At 41.8% G+C, this 19106-nt stretch overlaps 2 protein-coding genes across 28 annotated transcripts in view; one reads left to right on the top strand and one right to left on the bottom strand.

Moving 5' to 3' along the window:
* Positions 1–793: 793 nt before the first annotated feature.
* Positions 794–5472, bottom strand: zpld1a (zona pellucida-like domain containing 1a). Its single transcript, XM_049017353.1, has 9 exons — positions 5364–5472; positions 4857–5077; positions 3849–4030; positions 3581–3653; positions 3182–3279; positions 2203–2283; positions 1901–2072; positions 1517–1619; positions 794–846 (listed from the first exon to the last, which is right to left on the bottom strand). The coding sequence occupies exons 1-9, from the start codon at positions 5467–5469 to the stop codon at positions 806–808; spliced, it is 1077 nt and encodes a 358-aa protein (XP_048873310.1). The 5' UTR covers positions 5470–5472; the 3' UTR covers positions 794–805.
* A 12261-nt stretch (positions 5473–17733) lies between these two features.
* The window catches only part of picalma (phosphatidylinositol binding clathrin assembly protein a), a 37059-nt gene continuing 35686 nt past the window's right edge, over positions 17734–19106 (top strand). For 5 of the 27 annotated variants that reach the window (XM_049017515.1, XM_049017509.1, XM_049017512.1 and 2 more), the window contains exon 1: positions 17737–18432. In XM_049017515.1, coding sequence (XP_048873472.1) covers positions 18303–18432 — 130 coding nt within the window. In that variant the 5' untranslated portion in view covers positions 17737–18302. Of the gene's footprint in view, positions 18433–19106 lie in introns of all 27 variants that reach the window. The other 22 variants (XM_049017516.1, XM_049017524.1, XM_049017528.1 and 19 more) reach the window with 9 other exon arrangements.

A 19106-nucleotide genomic window follows, 5' to 3' on the forward strand; every position in this document is an offset into this window, starting at 1 on the left:
CACTTTGAATATAACAAAACCCTTTGAAATGATTATGAGGATGAATTATTATTACTTATGAGAATTCCCTTTGATGATTAGAGTTGTGCATCTGAGGTCTACTGTAACAGCTTCCCGTGTGTATTGTCGAATCCCTCCAGAACATTTCTCCTTGTACCAAAACAAGTCAGCATCAGTTGAAGGTGGGGTTCCGGACTCCAGACAGCCCAGTAGAGCTGGCCCTCTTGCTCCTGAGCATCACGAGCGAGAATATGAAGAAGCACAGGCTCACAGCACCCAAGACAATGACCCCGGAGATCAGGGCACTGGTCAGCGAGTTCATCTGGAGGTCCGGGCCATTCAGTTGCACTGAAATGCACAGTCAAAGGTAAAGGGTCAGCCCATGACATGCATTTGCTCAGAACCACCTCAGACCATAACCATTCTAACTCAATATGGCTTCTGTTTGATGCATGTGGCATTACTCCTCATTGACAATTCTACTGTGTTGACTATTTATTTAATGCATAATTGTATTTCGTTTTTACATTTAGTTGTTTGGCACTTTGTCCATGTGAGGCAGATTACAGCAATCAAGCCTGTTCTGCCAAGAATTAGGTAATAATGATTGGGTTTGGGGAATGCGTAAGACATTAATTCCCACTGGAAATTGAATTTCCTTTAATTAAACTAAACCTTGACTATTAGACTCAGCAACAGATAAGAACCACTGGCCTCTTCTCACTTTTTCCCAAACAAAATCACTTAGAAAGAGGTTACTGTACCCCAAAGATTGGTATAGCAGTTTCAAAATGTTGAAACAATGTCAAGGCTTACCCATCTGAGAATTATTCATTGGAGTTTCATCTGAAAAGTGTAAAAAAAAACAGGAAATTACAGAAAATATTTTTCTACAAAGATCTCATAGTGTCCCTGGTGTAACACAATACAGCGTAACGCTGACGAAAGTCAACCAGCGGCATGTCTACTTATGCCAGGCTGAGCTTCATCGCTAGGATAAGACAAACTTCAAAACGTGACACCTGTGTTTAAGTCAGAGTTGAGCTTAACCTTTAGTGCCACTGCAAAGCTTATCGGTTGCGTTTATTCTTTAGTGCCACTGCAAAGCTTATCCATTGTACTTATCCTTTAGTGCCACTGCAGAGCTTATCGGTTACGCTTATCCTTTAGTGCCACTGCAAAGCTTATCGGTTGTGCATATTCTTTAGTGCCACTGCAAAGCTTATCCGTTGTACTTATCCTTTAGTGCCACTGCAGAGCTTATCGGTTGCGTTTATCCTTTAGTGCCACTGCAAAGCTTATCGGTTGCGCTTATCCTTTAGTGCCACTGCAAAGTTTATCGGTTGCATTTGATTATTACAACGGTCTGTTACATCTAGGGCAACGGGAGTGGCCACTGAAAGACCATGAGAAAATAAAATGCCTCGTGGGATTCAGAGGGCTAGTCTTTAAGAGCAAATGAGACGGATGGGAACAGAGGCAGCATGGCGACAAGGGGCGGGCAGTGAGGCCCTACCACTGCGAGTGATGATGGGCCCCGCCGTTATGACCGCCTTCTCAGAGGTGGAGCTCGACTCCTTTTTATCTGACACGTCCCTTTTCTTTCTGCTTCCACAGATCTGGGAGGGAAAGGCATAAAGTTATGGATATCTTTTATGTGTCTTGGAGTGATGAAAGATCTGAATATTATCAAAGGGTACTGTGTTATATAGCTGTCATATAAATAACACAAAGAAAATAGGCTTGCAATATTGCTATAAAACTCAACACCCATTTATAGATAGATATTTCATGCATCCCAAGCAGGAAATTATATATTATATATGAAATACACATACATTTAAGGAGATTGAGCGTGTACAGAGGTGTATTACACACACTGTGCGATCAGTCACCTCACCGGCATGAGAAGTGCACAGTCATCGACGCGGCACAGCTTGGTGACACAGTGCAGGAACACTGTGGACATCTTCTGGTTCTTGTGCTTGACGAAGCGGAACACCTCAAAAGAAAAGCGGCCCATCTGGCTCTTTCCGTTCTCAAAGACGGTCGTCTGGGGGTCCTTGTCACAGCTGCAGCCGGGGTGACAGACACAGGTGTGACTCGGGGGGGGGGGGGGGGGGGCAGGCCCACGTGCACGCTGCTAGGAAATTATTCTATTGATAATAAAGACTGATTCTTCAGTTGCTCTGGGAGGTTTACCTAAAGAAAAGGTCGTAGCGCAGCTCGTCGTTGGGGTTCCCAGACGGAGTTGTGTAACAATAATCCATCAGTACGTTCCACCTATGGAGAAACAAAAAGGAACCTGGGACTGTCAGCATATGGAAGAATATGTATGTGATACAGAGAATTAGGGAACATTTCTCAGGGTTGCCAACTTTGGTCAGCTGACTGGCATGAGATCTTCAATTCAATTTTCAAGTTACCTGTATGTAACAGTTCAATTACCTTGCAAATAGTCTATGAGGCTTGCAAACAACCGTAACGGTTTTGATGTAGCTAATTTTAGGTTTATAATGGAATAATACAGAGAGATTTCTTGCGTGAGTGGTGGGAGTGTCACACCAGATGCGTGGGAGTTGGTAGCCCTGCTTCTTTTATACAGCATCACAGCTTTCTGCTTTAAGGACACAGAGCTGTAATACATGTCCTGTGGGCCTCATTACGCCTTACTGCCTACTGTTATAGTGAAGTCTGTCCATATTTGGAGCAAACTTGAACCCCCCCCCCCCCCCAACGGGGGTAATTAACTCGCGCAACTGAAAGGCATCGATCAGATCAGGCTTTGGTTAGTTATCTATTTACTTTAGATGAATTGCTTTATGGTGGGTTATTTTGCTGTGTGTGCGCTGCCACTACTGAAACTCCACATCGCTAGAAGTGCCCAGTCATCAGTAAGTGAAGGAAAACAGAAAAAAAAAAAAAAAAGAAAAACAACCCAAGGCACGGATGAGCATCACGCATCATTAGCTAATGCGATTAATTAGCGGTGACAAAGCCACAGCGTGCTGACAGAGATTTATATTGTGCGGGCGGTCCTATCTGCGGAGCGCCAATGTCCTAATGACGCCGCAGCATCGCAATTACAGACGCTCCGCTCATTTAACTCGGCTTTACCTCCTTACAAAGCACTCTGCGCAAAGCATTAATACGTTAATCCCAAATGGGGACGGTCCTTTACCTTCTATCCAGATTGGTGGCCTTCACGGCTGCAAACACTCGCGTCTTCAACGTCAGCCCGGCCATAGGAATAGCCAGATGCTGCGTGTACGTGGAGTCCTTCAAAAACACAGCCACATATTCAGCAAATACATCCTCATTCACATTTCTCACTTCGCATCATTTTCTCAATTTAAAATGACATTTTTAGAAGCAAATCTAGATTAGTCTCTAACTATATAACTTGTCTATATTACACTATTGTGCGGTCTATGCAATTCACACGAGTTTTACTTTAATTAGCAATAGAAATGCCTTGAATTGCCATGTATTTTGTGTAAAAGGTAACAAATCAATAGATTTTAGAAGCCTGTGGTTGTGTGATTCATTTTCATACAGACGAACTGATTTGTTTACTTACGTTGTAAAGTAATAAACTCAAGGTGCTTATAAATGTGCCATTGCTGTCCTTAACAGATATTGCTGCAGCTGACCTTAACAAGAAAAACAGGAGTTACAGACCTCTTAATACATTTTATTGAGTAGAAATAGACATCCGCAAAAACTATCTTCATTTGGGAGGGTATTTGTTATGAAATGATGCAGTTTTTAGAGTCTTAGAAAAAGAGCAGATTCTTCCTGTGAGGAGTATGTGGAGACGTTTTGGCCGGATACGGTGAAAGACTCACGACGCGAGCTGAGTATTGTTGACCAGGTACTCGAGAGGATAGCTACAGCTGAATTTGTACAACAGCCCAGGCAGGTAGCTAATAATGGTGGGTGGGTCTGGGGTGTCGATGTAGCCCGATATGTTCCCGATCTGCACCAGGGAGAGGTTCCCGTAGGCGTTGGCCCCATGCGCCGTGGTTACCTGCAGCAGGGATACATCATGGATGAACCGCGGCTCCGGCATCATGTGACACGCTCCCCGATTAACCTGAAATCCCGCCGTAGTGCAGACCTGCTCCCGATAGCATCTCATGCGCCATTACACTAATGTACCGGCATCACGTTAATCCCTCGCCCCAATCCGCTAATTATACACAGCCCAATTTACCCAAACCCACTTTAGAGCTGCCTCATCATTCATCACTCTTGAAAGGAGCCCCGAGCTAATAATGCTAAAGATTTTCCTCCATTTTGCCCTTGCAGACAACTTCCAGACAACATCAAAATGCTAAACAATCTGTGGCATTTACTTTAGATTCAAACCAACAGGGCTTGTTCATCTTGGAGTTTCCAGCAATGCGTGCACTGAAGCATACTTTTGTTGTAAATGTAGCTGAAGTGTGCTGGTGTGTGGGTTCTTCTGAACATGAGGCTGGTGTGAGTGTGTGTGTGGGGGGGGCTCAGATATACATTACATCGTGGGGACATTTGGTCCCCACAATGTGATAAAAGACTGTTATTTTGAGATAGTGTGCACCATGTTTTCAGTCCCCACAGCGGGAAATTGAATTTGATGAAAATCTGTGACTGCAATAAAAAAACTAAAAATGCCAAATGTCTTGTATTTTATTTGGTTACTTATGGTTACGGTTAGGGCTGGGATTACGGTTGTCGTTGTAGAGATTAGGGTTTTGCCCATAGTAATGAATGGAAGGGCCCCACAAAGATATGAGTACAGGTCTTTGTGTGTGTGTGTGTGTGTGTGTGTGTCTGTGTGTGTGTGTCTTTGTGTGTGTGTCAATCCTCACCACCAGGGAGTTTCCGCAGGACTCCAGCGTATTCAGGCTGATGCTAAAGAGCACCACTGTGGGGAAGGTGTTGTTGTTGATGAAGCCTCGGCAGTGGGCATCGCCGTGACGACCGTTGAGGGCCAGATCAATGTCCGTGTAGCCAGAGAACAGCACGGGGCAGAAGTTGATCTTAAGGGTGATGGTTTGCACCCCGCAGTACACACTGATGTCCCGCTCCGCTGCGTTGTGTGGACAGCATTCTTGTTAAATTCTCACAAACAGATATAGTAGCACTGCTTGAACATGTTACACATCAATTAGCAGGAAATTAGCAGAAACGCACAGGGCTTCGCTTAACATTCTTAGAGTTAAATTAATACTGTCACTTTTCCAGTTGACTTTTCTGTGTGGCCTCCCAAGCATGAAAATGGCGATATTTCACATGTCAAATTGAGCATTTTTCCAAGTTAATAAACGAATAAATGTACAGACGTGCAAATAAAGTCAGTGTGTTTCCTTTCTTACCAGGAAACCTGCTGTGGTAGTTTGCATCGCAGTTGTACCCATTGAACTGTGCCGTGACTGAGAGAGCCTTACTCATAAGCACAAGAACCAAACATGTTCGTTCCATTTCAGCACCTGGAACAAATTAAATCGTTAATCATCTCACCCGTCAAAAAATGAAAAAGAGAAACAGATTCACCGTCTGGACAAGCTGCGCACAGCAAACTTCAAAATGTCTATGTAAATATGAGGTGAGTAGATAACTAACATACTTCCCGCTTCTCTGAATTTTCTAGCAAAATTACACGGAATCTATTGAAAAGTTAGATCTCATTTTTTATTTCAGACTGATATTTACATATGTTCTACAGAACCAGAACGTGCACAAAAATTCCGGCATCCCTCTGAATTTGTTTGGAGTGCTTTACTGCATTCTCCTCTGCGGGAATCTGAGGGAACATATGCATAATTAATTTGCAGATCGGCGCCCATACGTCTCTGCTCTGTAAGTCTGTTTGAGAACAGGGACAACACATGGACGAGATTTGTTTGGCTGAAATATTAATTCCGTCCCCAACTTGTCGTGTGTCAGAACCACAAAAACGAGCCTCTTTTTGCAGACAGCCTGGCGTTTGTCTGTTTGCCCTTTTGTTTTTCAATCCTTGTGGGACATCGTGTAGTTTTCATCATATATTCTTACCAATACATTCTTACACTCCTACTATTTTGCATGCTGTTTTCTCCCTCACACGTGTCCAATTTTCTCCACACTTTATGACCTTCGACATGGACTGGCTGTTTTTCCATATGACCCCATAAAGTTTGCTAGGTCTAAGCAACGACAGAGTTTTCTGAAAAAAAAATACACATTGGGATGTGTCCATGGCTAAGAACATCTTATCTTTGTGGAGGGTCCCAGATGAGGCTCAGACACTGAGACGAACACATCAACTTCTCACAGATCCAAGGGTGCTTATCTTCTCATTTTCTTTTGTTTCATACTTTACATGATCGCCAAGTTAATCACAAGACAAGTTAATCACCATAGAACTCAACCATCTCCGGAGATGGTAATTCCCAGCAAAATCCAACATCCTTCTCCCTCCCCTATGAAAATCACCAACATGACCAGTAACAGCTGGTATTTATTTAAAATCAAACTGGTCATCAAGTGGCCCAAAGTCAGACACCCAATAGCCACATTATTTGCAGACGCCCTCCTCACCATCAGATAAGCATGTAAGGTGCCGGGATGAGGAGGACAGGCCTCGCCCCCCATTAAATCGCCGCCAGGCTGCTGTGCTGCCCCCAGACACTGGGCAGTCGCTCCACTTACCCTGGTCCCTTCGAGAGACGACGAGTCAGCGGTACTCCATGTGCTCCGGTGCGTCGCAAGCGATCAAATGATCAGCACCGCTTCCCAGAGAAACCATTAGGAACGCGCCCCCCCCCGCCCCCCATATTGGGGAGGGAGGGGGGCACATAGAGATTCATTATTTGAACGCATCAACAAAAAGGGCTGTGTTGCTGGGGGGGGGGGGCGAAGACATGGGAAAGTCCATCAAACCTGAATGTATTGTACAAATCTTTTCACGGGCCCCGAAACCTGAGCGTGTTTTCAAGGTTCCCACTCAGATCCCGGCTGCTTGATCTTCCTCTGTCAGCATCCACAAACGTTGGGGCTCTCCATGAGGTCCATTCTGGGCCGGGGGGGGGAGGGGGGGTTATCTTTTCATCAGCGTCTGGAGCGGTCCAAGCCGTTGACTGAGGTGCCCTTTCTCCTCTCGTGGGTGGCGGGGCCATCTGGGCGCCCTTTTGGTGCTTTGTGTCTGATGGCTTCATCAGAACCTCCCCCACCCCCCCCCCCCCCTTTACTGGGATGTGTTGCAGAGAAGCATCTTCACTCCACAGCGTGTATCATACACACCAGGATCCGCCATCACCTCCCTGCCGTCTGACAGCCCCTACGGTGTGTCACAGCACGAGGGATGAGTATGAGGTTCCTAGAACTACAAGGAACATTTAAGATATTTATGCGTAATATGATCAGAGGTAAAACTGGTTGCACTTTCTGGTCGATTCATTGTATTGATGTTTGGATGCATCAGTTTTCATGGGATTCATAAAAGGCTGTTTTATTATCAAAAAAAAAACTTCTAGAATCATATTCACAACATTGAACCATATAAATCAATAAAAATATTACGAAATTGAAATGACATTACATTGAAAGACACAAATGGATATATCTACTGGATATGCATGGGGGGTGGATGGATGGACAGATGGATGGAGGGATGGATGGAAAGGTGAATGGATGAAAAGATGGATGGATGATGATTATTCTAAAATGCACCATCTTAAGATATAGCTTATACACCTTTAATATTAAACAAAGACGTATAACTTTACCCCCAGCTATCATATATTAACTCCAAATTTTGTATGTGAATGATTATCACCAAAACATGTTATTTATATAGACACAGAGAAGATGATGTTTAAAGAAGGCATTTCTTTCTCAAATCCAAAGCCAGTGAGCCACAATGGCCACCATTGCATAGTGTGTTTGGCTCTAGAACGTACTCACGCAGACCCACGATGGCCTCTTCTGTCTCCTGTCCCTTCATTTGTCAAATCTGCGCTGGCTCATCACGAGCCGAGGCATGTATCCATGTCCCTCTGGTTCCACGAGTCCCACTGCCCTCCCGATCTGAGATGGAGAAGCACATGACGTTGGACAGCAAAAAACAAGAACGTCGTTTAAAAATTTGTAGTGCACTTTTTAAAGGCCATATAGACACATTTGCCCTGTGCTCAAGTTCTTCAGGTTCGTCTCTTCAGCAAAGGCGATATGTGCCATATAATCTAAGTTGTGAATTACGGAGAGATTCTTATGAAGGTCAGAGCTCAGAAAAATGCCCCTGTTCCTTTCCAGAGCCCTTCAGAACTCCTGGGTCCATTTGTACAGACCGCTTAAAAGTGCCACGATTGTAACCTAGAGCTTAGATGCCCTCAAACAAATGAGCCCAGAGAAGCTACTGGTTAAAGCTGAGGAGAACATATTGTGTGGCAATTCAGCAAGCCTGATAGCCATCTCCATGTGAATGGGTCCAGCTCACGTGGTTCTTTCCCATTTCTTGACTGTATTTCTCCATATACCAGTCAGTTCGAATCCTTATCAGCTGGAGACAATCTCAAGTTATGGAGCGGGAACAAACAAGGACTGTCATCCAAGCCAAAGGCCCCTGGGTGGTTTTTGTCGTCTCAATAACCCAAGAGTGTCTTGTCTTCATTCTGCTTTCAAGAGGGCCGGAAGATTTCAGAGAATTTTGCAGAGAAGAGAGAGCAGTGTACATTTTTTTTAACCTACGACTAAAAGATTAACCCAAAGATCTCCAGCGCTGATCACACAAAAGTGTGTTTGATGTCAGACGAAAAAAAAATCAAGAGATGACACTCATATAATCCAAGATCTTAAACTGGTGCATGAATGGGTTGAAGGAAATTAGCTTTTTGCGCTGTGTACACCATTTCTTCATAACATTTATGAACATCAGGAGGTAAATCATACAAAGGTAAAGGAAAGGTTAGGGTTTAACTTGAGTGCCTCAAGAGTGAATCAAGATATGGGAAGTCTTGAATAACTCCTAAATGTGAGTCACGAAACTCTATTATAAACCTGGACAAGCATGGTGTAGAACTGCATGAAATAAAACTGCATCTCCTCCACATCTTTTGTCTGAATGGAAAGATGGTGCAATTAGTTTTGGGTCACTTTTTTTCGTGCATGACATTAATGCCTTTTTGTCACCAGTGACTAAAATAGTACTTGGGCCAAAACGAGACCTGTTTACGGTGTCATCTTATAAACAAATGACCCAGATAGGAACAGTGACACTTACCTCATTTCAGTTAGTAAATAGGATAATCTATCAATTAAAATAGATATGATATGATCGTGCTTTCTCTGAGACTAATAAAAGTCTATTTAAACCTTCCAGAAAAATATCCCTAATTAAATAGCGAAACCCAATCACTTGCTGAGTGAAATGGCACTTTGCTTCTGCACTATTGTCTGAAATTTTATCTCTTGATTTTTGTCTAAGCATCCAATCATGCCTACATTTTCACATAGCCACTTATCCAGTACCAGGTCAACATGAGCCGGCAGCCAGTTCCTGTAGACAAAATGCAAGCGTGCGATGGGATGCGTGTATTACTTGCAATTCTCAGCTGCTTTCTGTTCCTACTGAGGCACTATGAGTGAAGAAGCGCTATTGCCCACCCTTTCATCCATATGTGCATCAATGTTTAATAAATGTTTAACCAAAGAAAGCTGGGTGTCCCAATTAACCAGAATACACTGACATAAATAGACATTCACACACATAGGGCACAAGTAAGGGCCAAATTTATATGTATGTCACTGGACAGTGACACAGAAACCAGAATTCTTGTAGTAAACCCACATCAACAATAGAGAAAGAAATTTCAAGCCATTATTACATCACATAAAACTTAAATAAACTCATAGACCATTAGTGCTGAAAACGTTGGTGCTATGATTAATATTACGTTATAACCAATGCTTTGGTCAGTGAATACAATCATAAAAACTCTCAAAGATACTAAAATACTCTGTCTTAATTCAGAAGACAGATGGTAGGGAGTGCATCTGGGAGAGAGGGGAGCAGGATGACAGATATAGGGGGAGAGACAATTCACAAGGCACCCTTAATTTGTTTTCGCCCTGGTTCTTTGCAGAGTGCACTCATGTATGTGAATGAGAGCCCTCCAGTAGATTTTTCAACAGATTGTCCATCACTGTAAAAGGCTCCTGTTACACTGAAGTGCAGAATTCAGCACCAGTTTCAGAGGATGTGGGCCTGTATGACAGCACTGAGCAATCAGCCCTGCTAAGGATAAATATGTGTGTGTGTGTGTGTGTGTGTGAGTGTGTGTGTGTGAATATATTGTCTGGGTCAGAGCCCATCCATCTTTGTCCTATGTGTTCAGTTCCCCTTTGGTCTTCAGGTGTTGCTGACCAACCTGTTACCTCAGCAATGAGCTGATTGCGTAGCAGAGAGACTGTAACCCTGCAAGAGACTGTAACCCTATAGTCATGGGTTTGAGGCCAGTCTCACCTGTTTTGTTTGTTTATTTGTTTTCTGTTTTTCCTATTGTTTGTGCTCTGCTTCCATTTTGCTTTATCCTACTTGTGCCTAGTTTAATTATGTTTTGCTTTTGTTTGTGTCCCTGATCTTTCCTGCCGTTATCCTGGTTCTGGTCCTGATGCTGGTTGGTTTCCCTTGTATGTTTGCTCTTTGGTTTTCTTTTGTTTGCTTTTTCTCATGTTTATTTCTGGCCCCTTGTGGTAATATTGTTTTGTAGTTTCCCCCAGTGTGTTCAATTTCTTTAATAAACCCCTTTGCCCATTATGACTTGGAGCAGCAAGTGGATAGTCACCTTCTTTTCCCCACCGGCACCAGGCTATAAATAACAAAAACCAGTTATGTTGACGTTATAGTGAAACTTAATCTTATTAAAAAAAACTGACTGCAATCAAAAAAACTAAAAATGTCAAAAGTATTATTTTGTTTGGTTACTTATGGTTAAGGTTGTCATTGTATGGATTAGGGTTTTTCCCATACAGATGAATGGATAGCTCCCACAAAGATAGAAAAAAAAAAAAAAATATATATATATATATATATATATATATATATATATATATATATATATATATATATATATATATAGCCCTGCGATGGGCTGGGCCCCCGTCCTGGGTTGTTCCCTGCCTCGTGCCCATTGCTTCCGGGATAGGCTCCGGACCCCCGCGACCCAGTAGGATAAGCGGTTTGGAAAATGGATGGATGGATGGATATATATATATATATATATATATATATGTGTGTGTGTGTGTGTGTGTGTGTATTCCACACACATAAAAATTATTTAGATCATATTAGAAAAAACTAACGATCGTCTGAACTTTACGTGAGGCGTCCTCCTCAAGATTTTAGCACTAAAACCATATTTACTGTGCTGCTAGTATCCAAAATTTGTCTTCAGAGCAATACTGTCCCCATCCTTTGAGAGCAGGTAAACACTGAGTACACAAACATTTAAAACGTAATCAGTAATGTATTCAGTATGCATCTTACAGTATGTAACAAAAAAAAATCCAGCAATGCAAACAGTCTGATTTTACTCCCACAGTGCGGTATGACGTGACCAATATAACTATGGGCTCTTTTGTGCCACTTTTGAGATGCAGTCGGTGGTTTTCTAAGCGCGGGGTGGGACCCATTTCTGCAGCCTCGTATGCGAATGGAGGCGCATTATCAGCGCCGGGCCTTTTGTGCATGAGAGAGAGGGGCTTTTTCAGCAGCTCAGACAGGAACACCATGGTAGAAGTCCCAGGTGGCAGAAATTAACAGGATGCCTCATTGTTTACGTTCGAAACACAAGCCTCCTACATAGAAAATGAGGCATTCAGAGCCGAGAAACACGCCTTTGAGCAAACGAACAGCAGCGACCATGCCAAACTGTAACTACCGGTGTTCCCGAAACAAGTTCGCTGATGTTTTCATAAACGTCGGTGTACAAAAGACTACACTTCATAATGAATAATAAACAAGCAAATAAACAAGTCATGACATTTATAAATAATAACATTTCAAGTTGCGGTGAATAATTTAGGCGACAAATATCCTCCTGACTGAAGATTAAGCACTCGATACCTTATCAGGGTTGCAAACTTTAGTCAGCTGGCTGGAGTGAATTTCAATTCAGGACAAGTCTGCACACGCATGCACATGCATTTACATGTATGTACCACTTTTATTACCTTGTAAATAGTTTGTGGGGTTTGCAAACTACCCCCAACGATTTTGATGTAGCTAATTTTAGGGTTATAACGGAATAATACAGATTTGCCTTAAGATTGCTTGCGGGAGCGTGAGATTCTGGATTCTGTGAATGTTACGCCAGATGCGCGAAAGTTGGCAACCCGGTCTTATTTTAACATGCCAGGGTACACGAATTATTGTACCTGTAATGGGATGTAAAACTTCATGCCATTTCTCATATATTCAAGTGTAGGTCATGCAGTAAGTGTATGCCAAATTCCTAAGTCTAACACAACATGTGACAGTTTTTTTCTCCATGGAAAGGATGTTAGTTTTATATAGTGAATACTAAGTTTACACTGCGGTATGCAACATTTACCATCACTGTTTCTCCGGAATCTTTGATGCATTATGTATGCCCGTGATAGTCAGTGCTCTTCCTGGAGGATTAAAGAGACTTGCTTAACGCTGACAATAAAGCCAGAGTCTCGTTGCCATAAACCAAAAAAAATCAAGGCATCAAAAACGGGTTGCATTCATTTATTTAAATCAAAATTCACCCTAAGCATTTTTTGGCTGTGAATCCAGTACTGCTTGCAGACGCTCCTCTGATCTCGGGAAGGCTGGCTAGTTCTTCGTGATCGATGGAAAAGCATTAAGGGCGGGGAGTAAAATGTGCGCGGAGGGGGTTCGTTAATGACAGATACGGCTAACTCTGATGTAGGTAAGTCATAAATTAGTCCCGGGGACTCTGGTTCATCTACCTGTGCAGGTCTTAGCTGCATTAATGATAGTTCTGTTTAATTGCTTTATTAGAATTGTACTTTTCAATGAAAATCATGCGTTAACTGAATGGTATGGCAAAAATTTTCACTGTAGCTGACTATAGAAGAGGAGCCAGAACCCTGTAATAAATACTTAAACCTGTATCGCTTAAGCTAACACTGAGCATAAACACAAACACGGAGAAATGTTCCCCTCTGCCTCCTGTCTGTTATAATCTTGGCGTCAGTTGTTTGCTGTACGTTCTCCATAAATTGCCATGAATCTTTTGCATTCACCTCTGCGCCGTGTCCAGCTTGGAAGGTAACACGGCGTCATTCTGAGTGCACCATTAGATAACCTTTCTTATATCCTGCCATCCAGATCTAGACGTCAAATGTTAAAATAATGCCCACCCATCCATTCATTTTTAAACTCTCTTTCCGGATCTGGGTCGCAGGGGGTCTGCAGTCTATCCTAGACACCTGAGTACGCGAGGCAAAGGTATCCCCTTGAACGAAATGTGTTAACCTAAATGTCACAATAAAACCGGAATTCTGTTGGTAATTCATTTCGCCAAAGGTTGTCCCGTATTCATCACGATGGAACAAATAAGCCACAATATTTCTGAAATTCCAGTAGAAGTCAACATAACTCGTTCATGCCTTTCGTCTTCAGCGAAATAAAATTTTAGTCTTATTACGAAGTTAACAAAATCGACAAAGGGACTATATTGCCCTCTAATGGAAATGAGAAGAATTTAGTTTGTTTTGAAGCAAGCTAAAATAAAGCCCATTTGAAATACAATTAAAAAAATAGAAACTGGAAAAAAATAATGACGAGAAACTGCAAACGTTCTTATTAATATGACTAATTTGCCAGTATGACTATTAAAAAAAGAAGCTTAAACAATACAGCATATCATTTCCATCCGAGTCTGAATGGTATGTTGTATGATTCAGCAAATCCGCCCATCCTTATTTCAGCTACTTATGCAGAACATGGCTGTGGATCTCCTCAGACCTACTTGGGAAGTACAGGGCACAAGAATAGAAACCTGTATGCAATAGAAATCCATCCATCACAGATTCAAAAATTTAAATGCATTTTTAAGAGACAGGCGTATAAGGAATAATCTCTAAACTCTTGTTTTTGCCAATAACATACAGAGCCTAACATTAAATCTTTGTATGAACTGTAGAGGACGGTCCCTTGGGTGACAGATCTCTTGAGGCATACAGGATAATTCACTTTTTTTGTTTTGCACTGTGGATGTTTAGCTAAGTGCTCAGAGGCAAGACTAGCACATGGTCAAAATTATGACCTAGTCAACAGTAAGCCCTCTAGTGACACCTTCAATCAAAAAGCCTGGGATAGACAACCTCCCACCCCCCGTACCCCAAATGAAGATGAGCAGGATGGATAGAATTGTCATGCTTGTCACACGTATAACCCCACGGTGGAATGTCTCTATACTTTTTGTATAAAAGGTAAAAGAAAGATGCTTATTATTCTTGTATTGTAATCAGGTTATATGCTTGCAACCAGGTGTGCTGCTTGAGATTTTGGGTCCCCCACTTAGACCAATACAATTATGTCACACAGGAGCCCTTGAAAACAATGAAAAGTTTCATTCCTGGAGCTGTACCCTTCTAATTGTGTGTTTTAAGGCACAGAAATGGACTCTGAGGAACATCTCAAAGGTACAAACAGTGTTAATATAATATCAATGGTTCCTCAGAGTGCATTTCTGTGCCTTAAAATGTGCAATTACCAACAGCTAAGCGTACAATTGGCAGACCCTTGAGGGTTCAGCCCCAGTGACAAGCAAAGGTACAAATTTTTACCCTTTTTTATGAGAATGTCTGTACAAAGTACAATTAAATTCTTGCTTGAATGCCTTCTCCACAGACCACAAACAATTAACAGAGCAGTGCAACATTGCAATACAATAAATACTAAATTTGAAATTCTCTTCCATTACGGTGATCAAGCTTACAACTGCACAATGAAATAATAGGTCAGTCTGCTTCGCCACTTATCACATGCCCTTAATCATAAAGTACCTTCAATATTTTATACTTGAGTCATTCTGAAATCTTTGATATTTAAGTTTTACTCTCAAATGGTATAGCTGCCTGGCCACTTGAATCAACGTTTTGTGATTATGGGTTCGAGTTCTTCAGCATTGCATTATATGACTTAAAGTGTTCACTGCATTCAAAGAAATACATCAGTCGAGATTTCCCTTAAAGGTCAGTCTGTGGTTAGAATTTCCCATCTAATCACTTAACCACCCAAATAAAATAACAATGCTTTATTTTTGTGATTGACCACACAGTATGCGTTAAGGTGAGATGAAGGTAAATGCAGTTAAGGATATTTAAATTACATTGCCTCTTTATATATATCTTTATTTTTTATCCCAGCTGGGTCATATTGCCTACAGCCCATATTTCACAGCATGAAGTAGACTGCAGTGTTTGAGCAAGGTCTGTTACAGACTAATACGTTTGACAAATAAATATAACAGAAAAACCTGTTTATGCAAAGAATGTTCTCTGTAAATATATGATTCTGTGAAAATACTTCAGTTATGTTAGAAATGCATATGAGCGATAGACCCGCCTGCTTGCAATCACCTGGCCTGTGTTGCATAAATCATGCTGTAATTACAGCTATTTGTCACTAGATGGCCTCCTAGTAAACATAGCGTGGTGTTTCAAAATATAACGGTGGGACTTTAAGAAAAAATTTAAGGGGAAATAGTGGGTTGTGTAATACAACATTTTTTTTCAGAACACTAACAATTTCTGCAGACCTTTCTATAGCTTAATGTAGAGCGTAATGTAGGTAAAATACGCCATGGTTTAATTTTTCATTGCCAATTAACTGTCAAGGTAAAATGTAATGGTTAAAAATGCTGACGCTAGTATCAAAAGTGACATTTAGATAATCTGTGGTGCATTCTTTATGCAAAGGAATAAACATTACACAAAAATTTGACTTCTGAATTACTTTAAGACATTTGAAAAGTGAGATTTAAGATCCTTTATTGACCCATTTATTCCTAAACTTTGTAGCAGCTACAATTTCTATAGACAAATGTAACACAAAGAAAGGGTATAATTTGTCATGTTAAATGGTTTAAACATTTTTTAATTTCCTCCAATTAATGTATGAAGACTGTTACATAATCTACCTATTATAGTGTGATAATATAGTAAAAAAATAATGAATCGTAACTACAATTCCACAAATTGACACCACGTTTTTCAGTACCAAATAATGAGGATGCCATATGCTTTTTTATATTTTTGCAGCACATGAGAAAAATATGAACTTAGCACAGAACAGATTTGCCTTGTGCACAGGTGACAACTAAACTGAGTAACATTACAAATTAGGTTATAAAATCATATAGTTCCAGCAGTCCTGATTACACATGCAAGCAAAGCGTAACAACAACCTGCACATATCATGATCATACTATAAAACTTACATTTATGGATTTATTTAGAATTTAGTATTACATCAGCTTCCACCTATTATTGCATGTTTGGTTGTGTGGAATAATACACATAAAGTCTGGTAGCCAAACCAGACTGCTCTCACAATAAGCACACCCCCTGGATACCCCCGTTTTGTTAAAAGGATATGATTTTTAAAAAAGGAACCCAATCAATTATATGTCAATGAGAATTTTAACCTACTAAAAGTTGCGGAACTAGATAAAATCCTATGCATTTTTTACACATAATCTGGATGTCCCTTGGTGGCGTACAAACCATTCAGAGGCCACCAGTTCAAAGAACTTACAGTAAAGGAAGGATGGTGTTTGTTTTGTTTTACCAAGAGGCACGAAAGTGTGCATTCAACTAGCAAACAGTCCAACAATTCTTCAAATGCAGCCAGACTAGAAAAATGTAGACTAGGACCTACAAATGTAACAGAGTTCTATTATAAAAACAGTATTTAGGAACTGAAACGAAACACCATCTTCTGAATTGAGTTTGATGCTTACCTAACTTCCAAACTGTTCAATTGAAGGGTATTCAAAGAATAGGATTTCCATTTTTCCCCCAAATTACAACGTGGATTATATGTTACAGAGTGACAGCTGTGTTTAATTTATTTATGCTCACACTATGTGTGTGAAGAAACCACCTGCGATTTAGTTTGTATGTTGAAGGTGTGAATGTGTGGATTGTGTCCTGAGAAAATGCATTTCGCACGCTGATTATTTATTTATTTATTGTACGCTGCTTCTGTGTAGTATTGTTATAATTAATTCGGTACATGAAAACGAATTTGTCATTACAACACGTACTGGCCACCAATGACGGTCAGAAATAAATACTCACAAAAATTGGAAAATGCATTAAAACTCATTTATTACGTTTAAAATATTGACACATCTCTGATGTTGTGCCTGAGCACTTTAAAATAGTTTATGTATGATATTCCGTAGAATAACAGTTTCTCACCATAATCCAACACACTGCTAGATCCTTTAGTTTTTACACTGTAATGGGGACACAGTGGATATTGTACAACTGACGGCAGCGAATTAATGTCGTTTTATTTGTAATTGGGAAAGCATTCGCTTTATTTCCTCAGATACAAAAAGTCACGTGAGATGAAACGATAGCGCGGCGGCGGCTAGGTCACTGTGGTGCTGTGGCCGCCATCTTGGCTCCAACGGCTGAGCCGAACGGACGTCGATCCGAAATTACGCTTGAGCCACAATGGCGTCACTTTCCCGAAGCGCCGACTGTGCGGGGCGCTCAGCGAACGCCACCACATCCCCAAGAACCTTGGGAGGCTCCGGTCGGGAAAGGAAGCAGACCCGCCATTTTCCTGCAAGCCTCCAGTCCATTTAAACCCAGTAGGGGGAGGCGAAAGAGAGAGAGCGAGAGAGAGAGAAAGAGCGGAGCGACAGAAGGAAAAGAGCGAGTGAGGGGGGGAAAGAGTGAGAGAGTGTGTGGTATAGGGTGAGGGAGTGAGAAAGAGAGGATCTCTATTGTCACAAAATAAAACAAAAAAGGCGGTGGATTTCTATCTCGTTTCTCAGCCCGACGCTCAAGCACGTTATCCACATTGGTGCTCTGTGGACCAAGCCGTGGATACAAACTAGCTAAATTGTGTGTTTTTCCCCCCTTCTTATCCTGCTGGCGGCCGGTGCGGTGCGCGTGTGGGGTTTTATTTTCCCGTCCACTTCCCCGTCCTCCGACTTGTTTGCTGCCAGGTGTTGGACGCCCCTAACGACCGCCGCTCCGTCTGGGGAGAGCCGCTCTTGCCTCTTTTGTTGCCCCCCCCCCTCCACGAAAACGGCGAGAAGATGTCCGGACAGAGCATAACGGACAGGATAACGGCGGCCCAGCACAGCGTCACCGGCTCGGCCGTGTCTAAGACCGTGTGCAAGGCGACCACGCACGAAATCATGGGTCCGAAAAAGAAACACTTGGACTGTGAGTAACGGGAGGGGGTCGTCGTCGGTAATGTTTTCCCGTTAGCCTGGGCGATGATGGGACGAGGGCTGCGGCCTAAGACGGCCGGGATATGAAACCGTGCTCTCAGTTACAATAAAAATAAAATGAAAATACAAAAGGAAGGAAAAAACTCCGCAGTGTTGTTTTTGTGCGTCAGATAGATAGCTAGGAAATTAACGGTGACCCGTTGCCCGTCCGTAATTTACAGACACGTAAACAACTCGATTAACCAGATTATGGCAGAAGTACCGGCCATTTAAATGATTTAAGTATTACCGTGGCCAAAGTGAAATGCCTGTGCTGAAGTGCTTTGACGTTTTGTCCTCCTGGCTTCTATAGTATAATATCACATCTCATTTTAGCATTGAAGCGACCTATGAGACACCAGTGAAAGGTTGCATTGGGCTTATTGGACGATGTGTATTATTGGGTTGAATTGAATTGTGTAAGCTGTATTGGAAGGAGATATATTGGAGGTTTTTCGTGAGGCATAGATAGGTAAATGTTTCCAGATATTTTTTTTTGTAACGACTTGCTGCATTTCGGAGCTATTTATTGTTCAGGGCATCGAGGGCCTCTTCGGGAACTTGACGTGGTATTTATAACTCGGTGGGGCTAGAAGAGCATATTTGTTTCGATAGCCCACCTAACGT

The sequence above is a fragment of the Brienomyrus brachyistius genome, chromosome 6, assembly GCF_023856365.1.
Source record: "Brienomyrus brachyistius isolate T26 chromosome 6, BBRACH_0.4, whole genome shotgun sequence".
In the NCBI taxonomy this organism is placed as follows: Eukaryota; Metazoa; Chordata; class Actinopteri; order Osteoglossiformes; family Mormyridae; genus Brienomyrus; species Brienomyrus brachyistius.

Bases quoted from the DNA above. Each gene is read 5' to 3' on its own strand.
- zpld1a (XM_049017353.1), bottom strand. From the start codon at position 5,469: ATGGAACGAACATGTTTGGTTCTTGTGCTTATGAGTAAGGCTCTCTCA. The intron at 5,078-5,363 runs GTAAGAAAGGAA...CACACAACGCAG, and splicing joins CTACCACAGCAGGTTTCCTG to CGGAGCGGGACATCAGTGTG. The intron at 1,620-1,900 runs GTGAGGTGACTG...TTTCCCTCCCAG, and splicing joins ACTGTGCACTTCTCATGCCG to ATCTGTGGAAGCAGAAAGAA.